The 15236-nt window shown below is 63.4% G+C and overlaps 1 protein-coding gene across 1 annotated transcript in view; it reads left to right on the top strand.

The window, feature by feature from the left end:
• The window catches only part of CPLX1 (complexin 1), a 41899-nt gene extending 30013 nt beyond the window's left edge, over positions 1-11886 (top strand). Inside the window, exons 3-4 of the mRNA XM_061421117.1 lie at positions 3907-4082; positions 10115-11886. Of these exons, the coding sequence (XP_061277101.1) occupies positions 3907-4082; positions 10115-10312 (374 nt within the window). The 3' untranslated portion in view covers positions 10313-11886. The remainder of the gene's footprint in view (positions 1-3906; positions 4083-10114) is intronic.
• The last annotated feature ends 3350 nt before the right edge of the window (positions 11887-15236 follow it).

Genomic DNA, 15236 nt, shown 5'->3' on the forward strand with positions numbered 1-15236 from the left:
TTTTCTATACAGATCATATGTTATTTGTTTAAAAAGACAGTTTTACTTCTTCCTTTTCAATCTTTATGCCTCTCTGTCTTTTCTTGTCTTAGTCCAACGGCCAGGCCCTCCAGTACAAGGCGACTGTGATGTCCTTTGCTTATTAGTGAGCTGAGGCAAGGATTCAGTATTTCACACGGACCGTGATGTCAGCTGAAGGGTTTGCTAGGTTTTGTCTGCGGCTGAGCACGTGAGGCATAGCTGGTAAATGTTCAAAACTCGTTATCTGACAAGTGTTCACCGGGCGCCTGCCTTGTGTCTGGCACCGTTCCAGCCGTAAGGAGGACGGCCCCGCGCTGGTCAGGATCCCTGCTCTCCTGGCACCGACCTTCTGTTGGCAGAGGCTGACAATACAGAAGCCAAAAAGCGCATCAGTTCACTTCAGGTAACAGCGTGTGCTGACTGAGGGTGGGAGGGCTGTTTATCTTTGCCCACTTTTATTTTGGGTTGATATCCAGGCTGATAACTAATAAAAATCTGTGGTGTCATGTGAGTCGAGGTTCATGCTTCGCCGGAGGAGCTCATTCACCCCGGGCACCGGGCTCTCTTCTCAGGGCTCTGAGGCCCTCCGTCACTGGCAGCATGGGCAGGTCCCCCGTGTGATTGTCTGTGTCTGCAGGCAGCCTGCCCACTCAGGTCACCTGGGCTCCTCACCCTGGAGCACCGCGCTGTGTCCCCCACACGGCCCACTGGGCGGGGGTCCCGCCTCCTCCTGCTTCTCCCTCGAGGTGTCTCCTGGTCAGGGCCTTTGTGAGCACTGTTCTAGAGAGCTCGCTCTAGCTATTGGGTTTGTGCATAACCTGCCCACCCAAATATGGGACCTGCTCCAGGGGAGAGAAGTGCCCGCACCTCATCCTGCACTGAAGTTGTCCCCAGGGGCTTTACCTGACTGTCGAGGGGGGGTGGGATCGGCTATCCCTGCCCTGGCATTCCCCTGCCGAGTCACCCAGGAAACCGAGGCTCAGACGAGAGTGAGGGATGGATGGCGTTGGCTCCTGCAGCCCGCACCCTTATGCCCGCACCCCTATGTGGCCAGCAAGGCCTGGATTTGGGAGGCTCGGGCTGCGGCTCTCCGTCTGGGCCTTGAGTGCGACTGCGTGGGACAGCTCACCTGCAAACGCTGTCAAGGCGGCATGCGGGCACTGCGTGAAGGCAGGATCGGGGCCACGGGCAGAGAGCACAGGGAGGGCCCGGCATCGGTGCTGGCGTGTCTCACCACGGTGGGGTGACCTCTGGTCTCCTGCCCTCGGCCTGGGAGAGGCCACCAGCCTCCCGGAGCACCCCTGGTTTGCTGGAGTCGCTCCCCTGAGCCTTCTCTGGCTGCTGGGCAGGTGGCGCAGACCAGCCCAGAGCTCCAATGGGGCAGGGCCAGTTCGCCTGGTGCGCGGAGCTCGGCGCATAGCTGGTGCTCAGTAAATGCCTGTGTGATCACTAGGCCTGGAGCGCACACGGTGCGTTGGAGGAGCAGGTTTGGGGACAAATCACCCAGTTGGCGTGGCTCCTCCAGCCCCCACCCCAGCCTTCACGCACTTTCCATCGGAAGAGAGGTGCAGGCAAGACTGTTCACGTCTCTGCCCTTGACGCCAGTCCTTCCCATGCGGGAGAGAGCTGTCAGTCACTCTCACATTAGTATGAGTGAGCTCGGTCAAGAGGGGAGACTTGAGTGAAAGCCGCCCAACAATGCTGTTGGTGGCCCTTCTGCCAGGGAGGCTGGGAAGGCTGCAGCTGCCCAGGGGTCGGGGCTCTCCTGCCCAGCCCCTCCCCACTGCCCCCACCAGCACTGCCTGCCGGGGCGACAGACAGCAAGGCAGAGAGATCCCGGCCGCCTGTCCTAGGAGCTGAGCACAGCGAGTCTGCGGCTCTGCTCCCGACCCAGTTTCCCTCCAGCCACCGGCAGACAGTCTCCTTTGCAGAATTTTGCAGACGTGGGTGGAAACTGACATGAAGCTCCTGGTTTCTGTCTGCATCTGGAGCTGTGCCATCGCCAAGCCCCAGCCGGGCAGGCTCCCTGCCCCCACAGCGACCCTGTGACCTGGCAGTAGTTTCAGCAGCTGGGAAGGCTAGCCCGACAGACGTCTAGATTTCAGCTCAGAGCACTCAATGGGCCGCTGCCCCCTTCCCACCACCAGGCTCCTTTTGCCCACAGGGGCGGGAGTGAGACCCACAGGTGTCCGCAGGCCAGGGTCTCTCCCAGTTCTGAGCTGCATGGACCTGTGCAGCCTCGGAGTAGAATAGGAGCCCCCGTACACCGTACCCAGGACAGCGCCCTGGAGCTACGGGACACGGGGATGAATCAGAGAGGGTGGGACAGGGCTGGGGGGGGGCACCACTGGATACGGGTGGGGGTGGTGGAGTCAGACCCCTCTCATTCCCGGGGTGTGGAGTAAGCCAGCCTCCAGCCGCGCCTGGGAGGGGCCATCCCAGGATGAGAGGACAGAGTGGGCCCGGCAGAGACCAGACAACCCGGGCCAGGGGCCCCTCGGAACGCAGGCTGGTTCCCAGGGAGCACGCGGGGCTCGCTCCTGCCGGCGGCGTGCGGTGGGCAGGGCACTCCTGTGGGGCCAGCCGCCCGGCCTGAGACCGGCTGACCTGCAGCGCTGACTGCTGTGCCCTCTCCCTGCGGTGCCCCTGTGTCGGGGGCGCTACAGCTGTAATTACACGTCTCTGTCCCCGGGCCGAGCCACAGGGACGTCCGAGGAGGTGTTTGTTGCCGCCTGTGAATCAGGCGCTCATGAGGAAAGTGGCTGCTGGCGAGGCAGACAAATTAGGGCCTTGGGGCTGCCACATGCGGCCACCAGCAGTTCTGGGCCAGGGCCGCCCCCGCCCCGCCACACAGCCACACACTCAGCCACCCCACCAGCTGCACCCAGGACCCAGACAGCACACACACCATACAACCACACAGACACACACAGAGCCACCAACAGACACACACAACAGCCCCCACACACAGAGCCACCCCACCACCACACACAGACACACCACACATACAACCACACACAGGCACACAAACACAATCACGCACACACAGCCACCCACACACACACAGCCACACACACATAACCACACACTGGCACATACAACCACCCACAGGCACACAAACACTATCACACACAATCATAGACACACACAACCACCCCCACAAACAACCACAATCACCCACAGACACACAAACACAACCACACACACAAAACCACACACACACACAAATACAGACATGCACACAACCACACACACAACCGCCCACAGATGTACACACATACAACTGCATGCAGACATACACAGCAACCACATACAGGAACACAAACACAACTACACACAAAACCACAGACACACACAGCCGCGGACATGCACACAACCACCCACGGAAACACACACACAACTGCCCAAGGCACACAAACACAACCACATACACAACACCACACACACAGCCACAGCCACACACATAGCCACCCATAGAAACACACACAACCAGACACACGCACACAACCACTCACAGACACACAGCCACCCAGACACACATACAACCATAGACACAACCACACACACACATATACAACCACCCACAGACACACAAACATTATCACACACAACCACACACAGACACAAAAGCACCCACAGACACACACAACCACCCACGGAAACATACACAACCACCCACAGACACACAAACACAACCACACACAGCCACAGCCACACACATAACCGCAGCGCAGAGGCCTGCAGGTGCCCTCGTGGAGTCGCACCCCGACAACCACAGCCTCCTCCAACCCACACTGGAGGCGCTGCCCTGCTGGACGAGCGAGGCCCGCAGGGCGGGGCAAGGAGAAGCCGGGCCCGGCCTGACTCCCGCCTTCCTGTGCCCAGGGGCCACCAAGGACATGGGCAAGATGCTTGGGGGTGACGAGGAGAAGGACCCTGATGCTGCCAAGAAGGAGGAGGAGCGGCAGGAGGCGCTGCGGCAGGAGGAGGAGGAGCGCAAGGCCAAGTACGCCAAGATGGAGGCGGAGCGCGAGGCCGTGCGGCAGGGCATCCGCGACAAGGTGGGCGCCACACCCCTGCGTGGACAGGGGCGGGGACGGGCGGGGGGTGCTGCCTGCCGGAGGGCTGAGTGAAGCCTGGCTGGGCCGCCGCCCCTCCTCCTCTGAAGCTCGCAGAACTGACCTCAGGGAGGGACCCCCAGGGAGGAGGGTGGGCGGGTGAGGCGTTCACATCTGCACACACTCACCCGGCCTGGGGCTTACCCTGCCGCCTGAGTCCTTCTGGCCCCCATGGCAGGGGCTGGACCCCATCCTCCCAGGATCCTGGGCTGGGGTGCTGGCTTCTGTAGGACAAGCTCCCGTGGCTGCCCCCACGGACTTGGAGGGCAGGCCCTTCTGGAGAGGAGGGGCAGGGCAGCCAGGGGCTGCCCCACGGGCAGGCTGCAGGTGGGTGAATCATCCTGGGCTGGAGGATGCCCCTGACCACGCCTGGGTGGGCCTCAGGCCCCCGAGGTGAACGACAGGGTGTTGGGGGGCAGGTCTGTGGCTGTGTGGGCTGGCTGGGAGTGGGTTGGGAGCTGGAGGCCATCTTTCCAGAACCCTCTGGCACCTTCCTCTGTATGCAGGGCATGAGCACATATCTGGCAGGGACCCAAGGCCAGAGCAGGGGCAGACATGGGAGGCTGTCAGCTACGGGCCTCAGGGGCCTGTCCACTGACCACCCTCAGGTGCCCACCCAGCTCGTGGGTCAGAAGGGCAGGCATGGGGCGGCTGCTCCTGCCTCCTTCAGGGTGGGCCGGCCTGCGGGCCAGGTGGAGAAGGAAGGGCCCTCCCCAGGGCCCCACAATGTCCTGAACCATGTGGCCTCCCACGGTCCACAGCGTCTTGGGCCTTGCGCACCACTCTTGGCCCCACACGGGCCAGGCCCCTCCACCCAGAGACCCGGGGGGTGCTCAGTTTGGGGGTGCTGCCTCAGTTCTGTCCTGCCCCCACCCTGATTCTCCTGTCTCTGGGCCCTGGGGGAAGTGTTTCCAGACACTGTGGATGAAGCCTGTGGGAGGGGCCGGGCGCGGGCAGAGGGTCCCTCCAGAGGGCGTCTCCACAGTCCCCGGCCCCTCCTGCCTGCCTGGTTCGTGGGCCTCTGCCTGACGCAGAAGCTGCGGTGAGGACGGGTGGGTGCCTGCAGGCCTCTGGGCCCACGGGGGCCCCACGTTGATGGGGGCGGGGTGTACCTTGGTGTGCCATCACTGGTCACTGGACACCTTTCTGGGCAGAAAGTTCAAGTTGATTGTGCTGGGGCAGCAGCTCATGAGACCCTCACCCCCAGGACCAACCTCAAGACTTTCAGAGCCGTTTGGGAAAAGCCAGGAAGAGCACACAGACGGCAGAGAGGGAGGCAGCCATGGGTGGGGAGGGGCCAGAAGGCAGAGAGACGCCCACTCAGGCTGCCTTTAATAGGAAGTCCCTTCTGCCCCTCCCCTCCTCAGGCCGTCCAGTGGCCCCGTCTCCCTGAGGCTCCAGCCCCAGGCCATGGGACACTGCCCCTCAGGGCTCCCACTGTCCCAGGGCCTTGGCTTGGCTGCTCCCCCGGGGACTCCCTGAGGCTCCGCCTCCCTGTCCCCTCCGCACTCCTCCCCTGCCTTACTCTGTTCCGCACCTGCCTTCATCTGGGAGCATGGCTGTGCCCTCACTTGTGTCCAACTCTGTGACCCCGCCAGGCTCCTCTGTCCATGGGATTCTCCAGGCAAGAATACCAGGTGGGCTGCCTTTTCCTCCTCCAGGGATGTTCCCTACCCGGGCATCAACCTCAGTCTCCTGTGTCCTCCTGCTTTGGCAGGCAGATTCTTTACCACTGAGCCACCTGTTAAGCCAGCCTTCATCTGACACACGCTTTTTACTGGTTTGCTGTTCACTGTCCACCCCCTGCGGGGAGGGCAGGAACTCTGACTGCACTTGGCCCTTGTATGCTAAGCAAATGAGTGAGTGAGTGAACAAGTGAGTGAACAGGCATCAGCTCCAGTGTCCTTTTCTTCCTCAGGGAACCCAGTGGGACTTAGGAGTCACAAAGTGAGTCCCAGTGAAAATGGAGGGTGTGTCCCCACCCTGAGGGCAGCTCCACGGGAAGCCAGGGGGCAGGGTGACCCTCACCACCCCCACCCTCAGGACCCCAGCTTCCAGGGCGACCACATGGAAGGCTGCAGCCTTTGACAGAGCCCCAAGGCCCCCTAGCCTGGTGCTCCAGGGTTCGCTTGGCCAGTGGTCCTGCTTCCCCAGACGAGCATCACCCCCATCTGGGACCCCCTTGGGTGGGCTGAGTGCCTTTGCTTCTGAACTGCCTCCACAGACCCCAGGCCGCTTCTGGACCCTGGCAGTCCCCAGACCCACCGTGGCTCCATCAGCCACAGTGGCCGGTCTCCCTGCCGGGCCCAGGCCTCCTTCCTGGGCACGTCCAGGGTCTGGTCTCACTCGCCCATGGAGCACGATGGTGTCGGCTGAGTTCAGCTGCTGGGGCAGGAGTCAGAGCCGGGCTCCACCCCATGCAGGGGCTGGGGCCGCAGTTTTCTTACCGGCCCAAGCACAGCTTCTGTGGTCAGAGGATTAGGTGGGACTAGGGGGCCAGGGCTTGGTCCTGGGGGGGCAGCCTGTAGGGAAGGTGTGGTGTGTTGGGGAGCATACCAACACACGCAGCTGAGTCTGATAGGTGGGGGCCAGGCCTGGGGGTGTGCAGGGGAGACAGGCTGATGGTGAGCCCCCCATTCATGGGTCGGAGGCAGCTCAGGGTCTGATGCACTCTGGATATTAGAGCCCCAAAGCCCCAGGTCCTCACAGCCTCGGTGCTGGTCCTCCAAGGAGCCTCCAGCTCAACAGAGGAGCCCGCCCTGCCGCCAAGACCCCAGAGGTGGACAGCGCAGCCGTGGGAGGACAGGCTGCCCCAGCCACCTAGGGTGGTGGCCACCACTGCCCTCTCTCCTCAGACGTCCTGACCATGAGCTCAGCGCCTGGAGCCCCCTACCCACCAACGAAGCCCCCCATCATGTCCCCTGGCCCTGCCTGGTCCCCCGTGGCTACAGAGCTCTTCTCTACCTGGCCTTCCAAGGCGACCCCCCTCCCGCCCTCCTACTCCCCACAGGTGGGACCCCTGACCTTTAGGGGTGGCTCCCCCAATGGCCCTCACTGGCCCCCAGGCCCCAGACTCACTTCCTGCGGCCCCTTCCTGGTGTCTGGGGTGGGGTGCCCCGTGGGGTGCCCTATGCCCCCACCCCCAACCTCACAAGATTGGTCAAGGAAGAGGGTGGGGGTCCCTCACATGGAGGCCGAGGGGTCAGGCCAGGCCATGTGCCCCGGCTCCCTGGGAGACCTCATCTGCACTCGGGACTCCTGCCTCTGCGGGCTGGTGGGCGGTGCCTCCCCCGACCCGGCCCCGCGCGTGATGATGTCATGACGCACTGCGCGGGTCCGGGTCGGGGGAGACTGGCCCGCCTCTGTCATCTGGTCCCCGCTTCCTGGTCTGCACCCCCGCCTTCTGGTTTACACTGCACCCACGTTCAGCGACTCTGAGCCAGAACCACCCTCCAGCAAGCGCTGGGCTGGCGGGTCCTAGTCGACCCGGCCCCCACGGCCCAGGTTTGTGTTGAGAATAACAGGTGTAGGCACATCACTGACTTTCACCGTTAGGGAGCACCGCTTTGCCCAGGGCGCTGGCAGCCTGGGCTCCCTCCGGGCCTCAGTGGTACTGTCTCAGTGGTTGAGGAGGATGGGGGGAGGGGGTTGAGGTGGGGGGACTGGGGTGGGGTCTCAAACAGGCGCTCAGCCAGGCCACATCAAAGCCAGGCTCTGGGAGCGACCCCAAAGAGTAAGGTGGCCCTCAGGTTTGCCCAGAGTGGCTTAGGCTCAGAATGGCTTGGGGCCCGGGGTCTCCTTCCGGGACCCCAGAGGGGATGACCGTGACACAGGTCCCTCCCTGACCCCCTGCCTGACCATGTGTTCCTGGCCTTACGCGCGTGTCCCCTTGTCACCTGCTTGTTCCGCCAGCACCACGTGTTCCCTCGAGCGTGTGTGTGCACCTTGGCTGAGTGTGGGGGGGGCTTTGGCCACCATGGCCTCCTGGGTCCAGTGCACAGACCTGCACCCCAGTTGGGGACAGACGTCCTGTGGCTGCAGGAACTGCTGGGCTCTGTGCCTCTGGCTGGAGGGAAGCTCTCTCTGGTCTGACCTCATTCCTGGCGGTGTGTCTCTCCACCCTGTGTGTCCCTCCCCCTGAGTCAGGGCACCGGCCTCTGTGGTGACCCAGGAAGAGGGCTGTGCCCCTTGAAGTGGCTGCAGTCTGGCTGGCTCATCGACTCTGCCCTGGGCTGAGCTGGCGTCCGTGCTCAGTGGGGAGGCCCCTCTTGGTCAGTTGCCCTGAGCCCTCCCCCAACCCCGGAGACCCTTCCCAAGCTCCTGACTCGTCCAGGGTGCAGAGGGGCCTTCAGACCACTAGGGGCCCTGCTGAGGAGGGTGGCCAGACCCCTTACCCCTCCTTCCTCAGTGCCTTGGGGCCCCACGCTGTGGTCTGGTCACTGCGGCCAGGAGCCCAGATTCCTCCTCTTAGATTCTGCTGAAGAGCCCTTGCCCCCACCCTCGCCTGAAGCCCCCCACAACCTCGAGGGAGGAGATGGGTGCAGAGCAAGCTGGGGAGTGGGACACAGCCACCCCCCTAATCTGGAAGCAGAGCGAAGGGTCTTCTTGGAGGACCAGGGTGCCCCCTCCACTGCCGGCAGCACCAGTGACAGCCCACCGCTTCCTTCAGGAGGATCTGGTGAGGAGGGACGAGCGGGCCTGGGCACCCTTCCCGGGGCCAGCAGGATCTGGTGAGGAGGGACGAGCGGGCCTGGGCACCCTTCCCGGGGCCAGCAGGATCTGGTGAGGAGGGACGAGCGGGCCTGGGGACCCTTCCCGGGGCCAGCAGGATCTGGTGAGGAGGGACGAGCGGGCCTGGGCACCCTTCCCGGGGCCAGCAGGATCTGGTGAGGAGGGACGAGCGGGCCTGGGCACCCTTCCCGGGGCCAGCAGCCCTCTGCGGTGTGCTTCCCGGCACTCTCTCTTCGCCAGCATCAAAGCCTCTGCTTCCAGACATTCCGTGTTGTGTAACCCAGGATCTCAGACCTGACCAAGGGGCACCCCCTCCCCAGCTCGGGTGGGTCCTGAACTCTGTCCCCAACCCATCAGGCCAGCGTGGCCCCACCTGGCCCAGCAGTCCTAAGGCAGGAAGTCTTCCCCTGGTCTCGTGGCCTTCTGACCACAGGCTTCAGGGCTTTTTGGTCCAGGAGGGCTGCTGAGGGTGCTGAGGGGCCTTTGGGTGAGGTGTTAGTCTTCTAGAAATTAATTTTCTTGGTTCTGGAGGCTAGAAGTCCCAAATCAAGATGTTGGTAGGACTGTTCTCCCTCTGCAACCTGGAGGTGAGAATCCCCTCTTCTAGTTTCTGGGGGCTTCTGGCATTGTTTGCGTCCTTGGCTGGTGGCAAGGTGGTTCCCAAGTCTTTACATTTACTTTTTCTACTCTGCGTGTCCTTTTCTTTTACAAAGAAGCTCTGGATTTAGAGCGCAGGGAGGTCTTCTCTCTGTTCTTACCTTAATTACACCTGCAGAGACCCTGTTTCCAAACAAGGTCACATGCTGAGGTTCCAGGTGACATGAATTTGGGGGGACTCCTTTCAGTCTGAGGGGAGATTTTGGAAAAGGTTGGGGACAGAGAGATACGCAGGAAACCAGAACTGGGGGCGCTCAGCGGTGCCCAGGGGCGTTGCTGAGGGCACACCTAGGTAGGGTTCGAGGACACCCACCTGGAAGTGACTGCGGGACACGGGGCGTGCAGAGTGCCCCTCCGGGGGTTGGGGCTTCTTGGCGGCAGCCGAGGGTGCTTGACATAAAAGTGTGGCTTCACGTCACCGGACGGAGGATCTGGGCCCCGTGGGGCAGGGCTGACACCCCCGCGTCCCCGGGAGGCGGGGCCGCAGGAGGGCGGGGCCCGGGCCGGAGGGTGGACTCGCCCGGTCAGGCACCCTCCCGGGCGGGCGGGGTCGGGGCCCGCGCGCTGACCCGCCGCCCTCCCCGCAGTACGGCATCAAGAAGAAGGAGGAGCGAGAGGCCGAGGCCCAGGCCGCCCTGGAGGCCAACTCGGAGGGCAGCCTGACGAGGCCCAAGAAGGCCATCCCGCCGGGCTGCGGGGACGCGGCGGAGGAGGAGGACGAGAGCATCCTGGACACGGTCATCAAGTACCTGCCTGGGCCGCTGCAGGACATTTTCAAGAAGTAGCGCCCGGGCTGAACAGCAGCCCGCCCCGCGCCCACCCCGGTCCCGCCCTCCGCGAGGCCCCCGAAGAGCCGCCGGGAGCAGAGCGCAGCCCCCCACGCTGATATAAGCCATAGCCCTAGGTCCATCCGCCCCGTTGCCCACCTCGCGCCTCGGGAGCCTTGCCCACCTCGCAGCCCACCCGCTCCCAGAACCGCCCCCGCCACCGAGGGAGGCGCGCCTGGCCCCCCACGGCTGCTGCCTTCTGTGCCGGAGACCTCGGAGGGGACAGCCCCCTGCTCTTCGGGCAGCGGGTGGACTGGACTCGCCCCCAGACCCCGGAAGCCCTTCTCGCTCCGCCCCTCACCGCCCACCCAGTAGGGCCCACGGCCAGGGCCACCGAAAGGGTCCGCGTTGGTGGATGCCTGTCGAGCCCAACTCAGGAGCACAGCCATAGTAGGGGGTGCGGTTGTGAGCCGGGGCGGAGGTGGGGGTGGGTGACGAGCCGCAGGCGCCTGGGGCTCCCCCCGCAGGGTTCGGCCGGGACGCCCCTCCTGAGCTCCCCACCCTCACGCTCGGGTTGCTGAACCTGCCTGACCTGGTGGCCTGGCCGCCACCGCTCTCCATGTTCACCCTTCTCTTCATCCAGCCGTCTGTCCCGGCCGCCGCCTCTGGAAGGCTGAGCTTCGGGGCCGGTTCTCGCGAAGGGAGGCAAAGCAATAGGCTTGGGAGGACCCTCTCTGATCTCTCTTCCCCCCTGCCCCCCACCCCCCTACCTCCCCACCCCAGAGTCTGCGGGCCCAGCGAACCCATCCCTTTCTCTGGCCGGCGCCTCCTGTCCCTCCGAGGCTGCTGGGGGTGGGGGTGCCCGCAGCCTCTGAACACCCGCACCTCCACTCAGAACCGGGAGGCGGCCCGGAGCCCGGGGGCCGAGCGCTGCGCGCCGGCCGGAGTGTGTGGCCCGGAAGACTAGCCCCGACCCTCAGCCACCTCCGCCCTGCAGGCCCTCGAAGGGGCGTCCCAGCCGCCAGCCCAGCCGGCTCCCCAGAAGCGGCCGTGGGCCTCCCAGCGCTCCCCCGCCCCCCTTGTTTAATTTGCATCACAATATGTTGAATCTCAGGTAAATGAGGTCTTCTGTCTGTGAAGAGTTTTATCTTGACAGAAAGCTTGTCACCTGGGTCCCCAGGGCCCTTTCTGTCCACATAAATTTTCATCGTGTCCAGTGTCCGGGCCAGGGGCGCGGCCCTCCCCCGCTCCTTAGAGAAGCCATATGACTAGACTGCAATACTGACCCCTGGCCCCTGAAGCCCTTTGTCCCCCGCCGTCCACCCTGCGCCCCGACCCCTCCGGGTTCCTCGTCTTTTTTTAATGCCTGTTTCCACACTTTAAAAAGCCAGCTCTGAGCAGACCGGGCGTCGTCTGGTAGAAACTCGCATCCCATCCTCAGCGCGTGCGGCCCGCAGCGCCGAGCTTAGTATAGCCGTGGACGCCCTCTGTCCGTCTGTCCCGACGCCTGCGCCTCCTCCTGCATGTCGGGGCCGCTGCCTGTGTTCTCTCCGGATGGAATCACAGCCAATAAATTCCACACAGTGATTTCACGTCTTGGGCCATTGCCTCTGGAGTCCATTCCCTGGGAGGCGATGGGGGCGGGGTCCTGGCAGGAGGGCAGAGCCCGGCCAGCTGCGGTGCTCCGTTTGGACTCTGCTGCTTGACCCCGTGCCCTGCCAGATGGGAGCACCTTTTCCTTTCGCTGAGGCCAAGGCAGGGGCTCCTGCCACCCCGGACGCACACATCCGACCCTTTCTCCCTGAGGTCCTCCCGGCCAGGGTCGTCTCCACCTGAAATGCAGCCCGTCCCTCAGTGGCCCCCACCCCAGGCCTCTCCTGCACCGCACACCCCAGGCCGCGGGCCCAGGTATCTCTGTGCTGGCCACACCTTGGGGCCAGTGAGAGGCCTCTGCGTCCTGTCTGTAGAGGCTGAGGCCTGACGAGATGCCTGCGGGAACTGCTGGCTCTGTGAGCCTGACCCCGAGATGGCCACTTGTGTCTCCAGAGTGGCCCTGTTTGACATCCATACCTGGGCCTTCTATCCAGGAGGAGGGTACCTGTGACCCTCCTCACACTGCTGGGTGATGAGAACGCATGGGCGCCTTCCAGCAAAATCTGCGCAGTCTCAGCAAAAGAAATGCCACACTCTCCCTCCCCACCTGTCCCCTACCCGTCCTGTTCCCCTCCCCACCCAGCTGTGACGGTATTCACTGTCCTGGACCCACTGCCCCTTGCCTCTACCTCAGAAAGGGGACAGAAGCCTTTGTAGCCAGTTCTGGCTTTGGGATTTGCAAGCCATCATCCCCAGCATGGCTGGTCTCAGTGGGGCACCCCAAAGTGCCCCCACCATTAGCCTCCATTCCCCCACCTCTACCCTCCTGCCCCTACCCCCAACCCGGCCCGGACTCACCTCAGTCCTAAGCAATGACTCAGATGTGCTGGTCACCTGAATTGCCTTCCCTGGGAACCCCAGGCAGCCCTTCCCCAGTGTCTGGTGGGGCAGACCCCTTAGTCCTCTCCCTGAGGACTCCCGGGAGAGGCACTTGCTCACTCCAGGTTGCTGAGCCCCTGTGATGTGCAGAGCTCTCCTAGGGCCTGGGGAAAGTGGAGGTCCTTCCTCCTGGGACTGATTGTTCCAATGGCAGGAGACAAACGATGAATACATAGGTGGTGAGGTCTTTCTGAGGAAATTGAGTAGGATAAGGGGCAGAGAGGATGGTGAGAGTGGTTATTTCACCTCTAGGGAGGTGAGGTGTGCAGACAGACCCCAAGGAAGAGAGGAGGAGCCCTATGGGACCCAGGCAGAAACAGCAGTGCCAGGGCCCCAAGTCAGGAGCTGGCTGAACATTTCAGAGTGGCCATGGGGACTCTGGCTGACCGTGGCCTTGCCCCTGGGCTTGCTTTAGGACCATACTGCCTCTTCTGGAGTCCCTTTCCTTTCAGGACATTTAGCTCTGTTTTGACAAAGCAGAGCACACTTTGATACCTGCCCCTCCAGAGCTGTCCACTCTGCAGGCAGCCAGCCCCGGGCAGCGCTCTGCTTGGATTTGCTGTTTCTCCTCGCAGGCGCCCTGCATCGGAGAGCTGTTTGAGTCACCAGCCACTTAACTATCAAGGCTGTCAGGGCACATTTTTAAAGATCTGGCAATTAAGGACCATTTTGTCTAGTTGTGCTAATCCGCAGCTAGACGATCCTGCTGTCCACAGTCGCAGCCAGCGGGGCTCAGTGAACCCTGGGTCTGGGCCACCTGTCCACTCAATTTGGAATCTGCTGCACTCCTGCCTCAGGCGGTTCCCGTCAAGTCTGAAGGGGAGGAGTAGCCTCTGGAATGAAGGCTGGGTCCTTGGAGCCGGGCTCGCACTTGGCCGAGGGGCCGGGGTTGAGGGGTCAAACCGAGGGGGCAGGTTTGGGCAGAACTCGGGGCGGTGGTCGGGATGGGAGATGGGTGAGAGTCAGGGTGGGCCGGGCTGGAGGAGGGATGCGAGACGCCACGCTGCGGGGCCGAGCCGGGAGCGGGACTGGGGATGGGCTCGGGCTTCGTCAGTGCCTCGCCAGTGTCGGTCAACATCTACGCGGTCCGGAGGGTGGAAGGGTCTCAAGGCAGGATCCAGAGCCGCTTGAACTGGTGCGGAGTCCAGGCGCCTGGGCCCCGCCCTTCCCCTCTGCCCCTCCCCTCCCCTCCCCTCCCATCCATAGGCCCCGCCCCTCCCCGCCCCTCCCGCCCCACTCTTCGGCCCCACCCCTCCTCGCCCCTGGCTGTCCTGAGCCAATCAGCGAGTGCCGGGTAAGGCCGCTGCGATTGGCTCCGAGAGGGTCACGTGCCACAAGCCTGGCTAATCCGAGCCCCCGAAACGAGAAAGCCGGAAGGGCGGCCCGCGGCAGGTCTGGCTCGCTACTTGGGCTCGGCACCCCGGATCGCTCTCTGGGCCAGGCTGACCCGGAGTGAAGAGCGGAACTTCCGTGTCCCACGGACCGCCTGTTGAAGGGCGGGCAGCGGGGTCCAGGCGGGGCGCTGACTCAGGGCCCAGGAATTCCGGCGCTGGAGAGACACGCCCGGCCTGGCCCGCACAGCTTGTCCACGGACCGACGGCAGAGATCTCCACCCTCGCCCCGGGAGCTCATCCCTCCTGCGCACCGGCCCTGCTCCCTAAATTGACCGCCCTCCGCCCAGGTGAGGGTGTAAGGCCTGGTGGTCCCACGCTGGATAAGCGGAGATCTGTACTTGTCTGGCTACAGTCCAAAGGGTCGCAAGAGAGTCGGTAAAGCCTGCGGCACCATGGGAGCTGGAGGTGGAGCTGAGGAGGGGGCTTGGGGGTGCCCGAGCCTCCAGTGGCAGTGCTGGCCAGTTGGTGGGTCATCACGCTGTCTCCTGATGCTTGGGGAAGAACCAGAGCCCCAGGCACCTAGAACCTTTGCCGTCATATCACTTGTCCCGGAGGATGAAGCCTGCTGGGATTCTGGAGCCCCCGCTCGGGGCTGATCATCAGCCTCCAGGCCCCACTGGTGCCCAGAGTGACTTTTCTCAGCCCCAGAGGATGAGGCATGGGAGTTGAAGTTGAGTTTGATTTCTGCAAAATAAACACTGTTTCTTGCATGCTTGAGTGAGTGCATTGAGGTTTATGCTGTGGAGAGGGCAAAGGTCTATGCCAGGAAAGAGAAGGGCCTGGTCTGGCTGGGGAAAGGCCTGGAGGCCGGGATGGGACAGGGTGAGACCTTGGCAGCAGCCCCTGGCTGCCGCCCTGCTGCCATAGGAGACCCAGGGCTGGGGGACATCTGGGCACACTCCTGCCATTCCTTCTCCCTGGCACTCTTCAAAGAGCCCAGTGTTAAGATGGCTTCTTGGAAAGACAAATCCTAATGGGTTGTTGACTGGCCTTTGAGCCCAGCCCAAAGCACTGAC

This window comes from Bos javanicus, chromosome 6, assembly GCF_032452875.1.
Source record: "Bos javanicus breed banteng chromosome 6, ARS-OSU_banteng_1.0, whole genome shotgun sequence".
NCBI classification, from domain to species: Eukaryota; Metazoa; Chordata; class Mammalia; order Artiodactyla; family Bovidae; genus Bos; species Bos javanicus.